Consider the following 5,451-nt stretch of genomic DNA (forward strand, 5'->3'; position numbering starts at 1 on the left):
GTGCAACTTCTTACCCAAATTAAAAGTTCTTACTGTATTCTTGAACGGGTGACCACGTGCGAGAGATAAGCAATTCTTATCTCACACTCCCTTGAACCCAGAAAAGTTTAACTCATCAAGAAACACCTGCCAGATAACCAAGCCAACTGAGAGAGTTGCTGGCAAACTCACAAATGGCCAGAAATGCCTCTAAGGTACTGATTAACTTCACCCATCCTGTGTTTGCCTTTGCACCCACTCTCAAATTAAGGGTGCTGCAAAGTTCGGATGGCAAATTCATCCTGCTGCAGAAGAGAGGGGAGGGCAGGATGCTTCTGTACCAGTTCTCTGCTTACCTCTCTTCAGCAAATGGAGGGGTGCCATTACAAAATAAATAAATCAATCTTTTTGTGAAAAAAAATCTATTTACTAAACTGGTCATCTTCCCAATTATTGATTTTAAGAGCATTTTATGTCAATCTGGAAATAACATGTTTTAGTTATTACTCATCTCCTCCCTCCTACAGTTAATAACAACATAAAAGACTGAGAGGTTTTTGGGTTGGTTTTTTAAACAATTTTTACCTCACAGCTTCTCCCCCTGCTCTGAAGCTCAAATGTTTTGGTTTTTCTGAAAAGTTAAAGTGCCTGAAAGAAAACTACTTATTCAGTAGTTTCTCTATGCAAGCAAGAAGTGACAGACATTGGTAAAGTGGGAAAAACAAATAAAAAGGAGCTTCAGAGATCACTGCCTCAGCTGCCAGGTCAGCTTCTCTCAGTGACTCTGCTTGGTGACATTGTAGACTGTGGATATTCCTGCTAGCTCAGAAGAGCTTGTTCATCTGCCCTTTCCGCTTGCCCTGATGGTCTCCTGTTCTGTCCTCGGAGTAACTCTCTGAGCATCCATGTCTTCAACCACAATGAAATTTGTTAAGGCTGTTTTCATTTGTTACTGTGGTGTTGCAGTTGTTCTCATCAGATGTGCCTTCCCTGGCCAAGGCGTAAGACAGGACACATCAATCATCAAGAGAAAAGTCCTAAGAAATTTGATTAGCATGTTGAGGAGCTAGTTCTTCACAGAATACTGAGGAGCTCCAATGACTTAGCACAGGAAAGGGTCACTGCATTTGGCTTACAAGCAACAAGAAAAAAGCCCAACACAACAAAAGACCCATTAAAAAACCCAAACAATCCACAACCCAGAGCAGTAAATCATTAACTAGGAGATTGTGACAAAGCAGCACAACCCAACAGATAAACGGATCTGCTTCATTCAAAAGCATTTTCAAGCTATAGCCTGAAGGAGACGACTTTCAGTCTGTAGCCTGACGACTGGACCATGACTTGGCAGCTTTGCTATGCCTGGATTTTTATCCTCCTCCTTCTTCCTGGCCTCTCAGATGGAGGGAAACTCCTGGTGATGCCCATGGTTGGAAGCCACTGGCTTAGCATGGAGCAAGTGGTTGAAAAGCTCGCCGAGAGAGGACATGAAGTGGTGGTGGTTTTACCAGAAGTCAGCTGGCAGACGAAGACAACACAGACATACACAGTGAAAACATACCCAGTGTCTCAGACGCTAGAGGAGCTGGATAACGCCTTTCTTACATATGTTGCCACTCACCTGAAGGACCAGCCTTTCTTCCCACTGAACACTGCAGCACTGTACAACGCCTCAGTGCATGTTTTCAGTACTTTCTTTGTTCAGTGCAAGGACCTGTTCAACAGCAAGGAGATCTTGCAGTACTTGAAGCAAAGCAGCTTTGACGCAGTCCTAACAGACCCTGTTTTTATGTGCGGACCAATACTTGCTAATTATCTTTCTCTTCCGTATGTGTTCTTCATGAGAGGATTTCCTTGCAACTTACACTATGAAGCACCGCAGGCCCCCAGCCCTCTGTCCTACATTCCAAGACTATTTACCTTCAACTCGGACCACATGACTTTTTTCCAGAGAGTGGAAAATGCACTGGTTGCCCTCCTGGAGCTCGAGTACTGTAATGGTTTCTATGAAGATGCGATAAAGTTTGCCTCTGAAGTTCTTGAGAGAGATGTTTCCCTGCTAGACCTCATAAACTCTGCTTCCATTTGGCTTCTGAGATACGACTTTGTGTTTGAGTACGTCCGACCGGTGATGCCCAATATGGTCTTTATTGGAGGTATGAACTGTGCTAAGAGGAAACCACTGTCTAAGGTATGTTCTTTTTCCTCCCAATCATACATTTTCCAATGAAATGTGATTACATAATTTCTGGAATTTTAGTGCTATCATATTTTTTTTTCCTGGTAACGATTTAATACAACCAGGTTTCGGCAGTTGTTTTCCACTGGCTGAAATCAAATTACCCTGATGGAGGCAGATGACTTATTTGAATTAATGAGGATTTTCTGACAAGTCCAGGAAAGCATGGACTTCATCCACCATCTACAATTTACTGTTCTCAGTGAAAGTATATTATTCACCAACCAGACACAGTTTTGATTTAATTTGCGTGGAGCCTGGCATACATTTCTTTGGGACCAAAAAGCCAAAGACCACGCTCTGAGAGTCATCTTTTGTTTTAAAATATAGGCTCAATCAGAGTTAATTTATTTTGGTTGTGTTTTTATGAAATACTGTTTCCAAGTTGGCTGTCTATGTTAAAGTTATTTTTGCTGGTAGATCATGGTGAAACATAAATGTCATGTTGAAATAGGAAAAATTAATCTAAAATAGTGTATTTGATGACAGACACATGTATGCAAAACTCTTAAGTTTCCATACTTATTCCTTGACATTTGCTTTTACCAGAATTGCTCTGCAGGGTTTTTAAAGCTAATCTAGAAATTTAAATCTATTTTGATAGTTACTATATAGGCTCTGCAACAATTAACAGCACTACACAGTTATTTCCAGGCACAATGCAGGACACAAACATCTTTCCTTTGAAATTATTCCCTCAATTCTGAACTGTGGTCACACAAATACCACTGCACAACTGCAATACAGTATCCTTGAGCTGAAGCTTTTTTTCTTTCTTCTTTCTGATTTTTTTATACTCTTTAACAGGTTTATGCAGAGTCTACCGAACTCAATAAAGAATAAGGCAAATAATAATGTTATAAATCAGGCATTCTCTCACATTAGGTTCAAGAAAGTGGCACTTCATAGTTTGAGATTTAAGAGGTGAATTCTTACTGGTTGCATGACATAAGTCTTTACTTCTGTATCTTAAAGGTCTCACAGCTACAGTTTGTAACTTGCTACAGGAGTAGAACCATCCTGCCCTTATTTTATACTTGGCATCTCCCATCTTCACACTGACATTTGTCATTTGGTGGAAATCATATATTCCAAATCTTGATAATCCTCGTGTATTCCTCCTGTCTTCAGTCTGGCTTTTCTAGTTTTCTACAGACAGCAGAGGAATTTCTCCTATTTCACTTTGAACAGTGGCCAGCAGCAAGGCGATAAAGCAGTAGAGTATAAACAAATGTAAAGTGAATCATACGGGAGAAAAAAATCTACATATCCATACACAATGGTAAGCCCTGGGTTGATCATTACTGTTTAGAAATATAATATGATAAGAATAGATAGTTCTCTGAAACCTGATGGTAGCCCATTGCTCAACAGACAAGAAAACATAAAGTTAGTATGGCTAGGAAAGGGAGAGAGAACACGAGATTGAAAATGTGGTTTCTTTTCTCAGCCAAAAAGCTTAAGCTATAGGCCTTTTTTTATACCACTTGCCATAGTTTTTCACAGGCAGAAAAATCAGGCATTGGGGCCTCATTCCAGAAAAGGGCTCCTTTCTGCCATATCTCACATGGTCCTGTGGAGTACCTGCATCTGGGTGCTGAGGAGCTTGTGCTTTTGCAGAACTGGGAGTATGTATCTTAGCCAGCAGAGAGTTGAGAATTAAATCCCAAATTCCTTGATCCTCCTGAGCCATAAGGATCATCCACAGCCTTTAGTGCTTTCATATAAAAGGGAGTGGGAGAATGTGCAACCACAGGACTGCGCCTGGGGGAACACAAACTGCTCTTACTCATTGACTGCAAGATGACTGCAAGGGTTGTGTCAGGCTGGGTTGCCTCTTGTCCCCACTTTGCATAGGCATCTATCTCAGTAGCAATTACATCTTCATTAATAGACACAAAAATCCAGTTGCCAAGTCCCACTGTGTCTGGAGGTTTAATACAAGGCTCGCAGGAAATCTAACCCAATGTCCTGGCTGAGCAGAAGTACTTTGCCAACTCATCTTCTAATGACTCCAGAAGGACCCGAAGGCTGGCATGGTAAGTGGTCTGTCATTAGGGGGACATCACAAATGAACTCAGACTGTGAGCCCCGAGACACTTTGATGAGTATCTCATCTTAAGCCAAAGTTAATGCAAAGTTGCTTTTTTGCGCAGCTCATAAGAACAAAGTTCATATGATTTTATCAAAGCAAAGTTCAGAAGCGTAAGCTATTGCAAACTTTCAAAGGTGTTCCTTTTTTTTTAAACACTCATTACTTATTTAAACAACTGGTTAACTTAAAACATTAAAAGAAACTCTGATTGAAGTAGGTAATTAGTCACATAACAGAGGAGTATAACTGAATAAAGACCCTGTGGTTTGTTCCTCCATCACAAGTATTAAGAAAACAGGTCCTGCTCTGAAACCCTCCTGCCAGAGCCAGCAGCATCTGGGAAGTAGTAGTCACTGAAGCAGCGGTCATCATTCTGTTCATGAACCAAATACTACAGTCAGGTTTTATTTTCATGCAATATTCAAGGTGTTGAACCTAGTGGAAGCTCAGAGCAGCCTGATACCACGGCAGCATGTTTGTTATGCTTTCATAAAGTTGAGCACCTTTAAAGCTGACAATACTGTTCATCTGTCCCATATTGCAATGGCAAAATACACAACATCGGGCAAGTACAAGCAGCACTAGTTTTGAAAAAGAAAGTTTAACCATCATGCACCGTACATCTTCAGTGCCCGGTATGTACTAACCTGAAATGGCTGCTCTAACCAAACAGTTCAATCTCACTGTCCTCTTCAGTTAACTCTTATACACATCCCTGTGCCTCTCATATTTTGAATAAGAGATACTGAAGGATACTGAAAAACACAGTTCTTTCAACAAGAATTCCCTCACATCAAATGGAACTACTGCCCTAATTTCCCTTTCCAGAGGAAATCTGTTTTCTGGCTAAATTAACACAGCTTCTCCAATGTGAGTCTGTGTGAGCTGGCACAGGCAGGACACAGGAACAACCACAGAATCGTGGATGAAATGCAAAGAGCAAGTTTACTCTCCTTACCTCATGAACTGGGGGATCTCTTGAAACAGCACCCGGTCAGGGGCACACAAGCAGGGCTGCAGGCACTGTGGAGCTCAGTCCTGGTTAGAGAAAACAGGACATTTCAAAACTGCTGCTTTCACCTGTACATCAAGGAGTTTTTACAGGTGTAGTTTTCCATTGTTGTGCTTTGATCTTTCC

General features: G+C 41.1%; 1 protein-coding gene across 1 annotated transcript; it reads left to right on the forward strand.

The window, feature by feature from the left end:
• Positions 1 to 1,318: 1,318 nt before the first annotated feature.
• LOC104544272 (UDP-glucuronosyltransferase 1-6-like) lies at positions 1,319 to 3,061 on the forward strand. The gene is made up of 2 exons (XM_010189092.1): positions 1,319 to 2,170; positions 3,026 to 3,061. Exons 1-2 carry the CDS (start codon positions 1,319 to 1,321, stop codon positions 3,059 to 3,061), a joined length of 888 nt encoding a protein of 295 aa, XP_010187394.1.
• Positions 3,062 to 5,451: the final 2,390 nt, after the last annotated feature.

The sequence above is a fragment of the Mesitornis unicolor genome, unplaced genomic scaffold (genome assembly GCF_000695765.1).
Source record: "Mesitornis unicolor isolate BGI_N332 unplaced genomic scaffold, ASM69576v1 scaffold4927, whole genome shotgun sequence".
Lineage (NCBI taxonomy): Eukaryota > Metazoa > Chordata > Aves > Mesitornithiformes > Mesitornithidae > Mesitornis > Mesitornis unicolor.

Excerpts from the sequence above, each read along its gene's own strand:
- LOC104544272 (XM_010189092.1), top strand. The coding sequence starts at position 1,319 with ATGACTTGGCAGCTTTGCTATGCCTGGATTTTTATCCTCCTCCTTCTT. Across the intron at positions 2,171-3,025 it reads AGAGGAAACCACTGTCTAAG|GTTTATGCAGAGTCTACCGA; the intron begins GTATGTTCTTTT and ends ACTCTTTAACAG.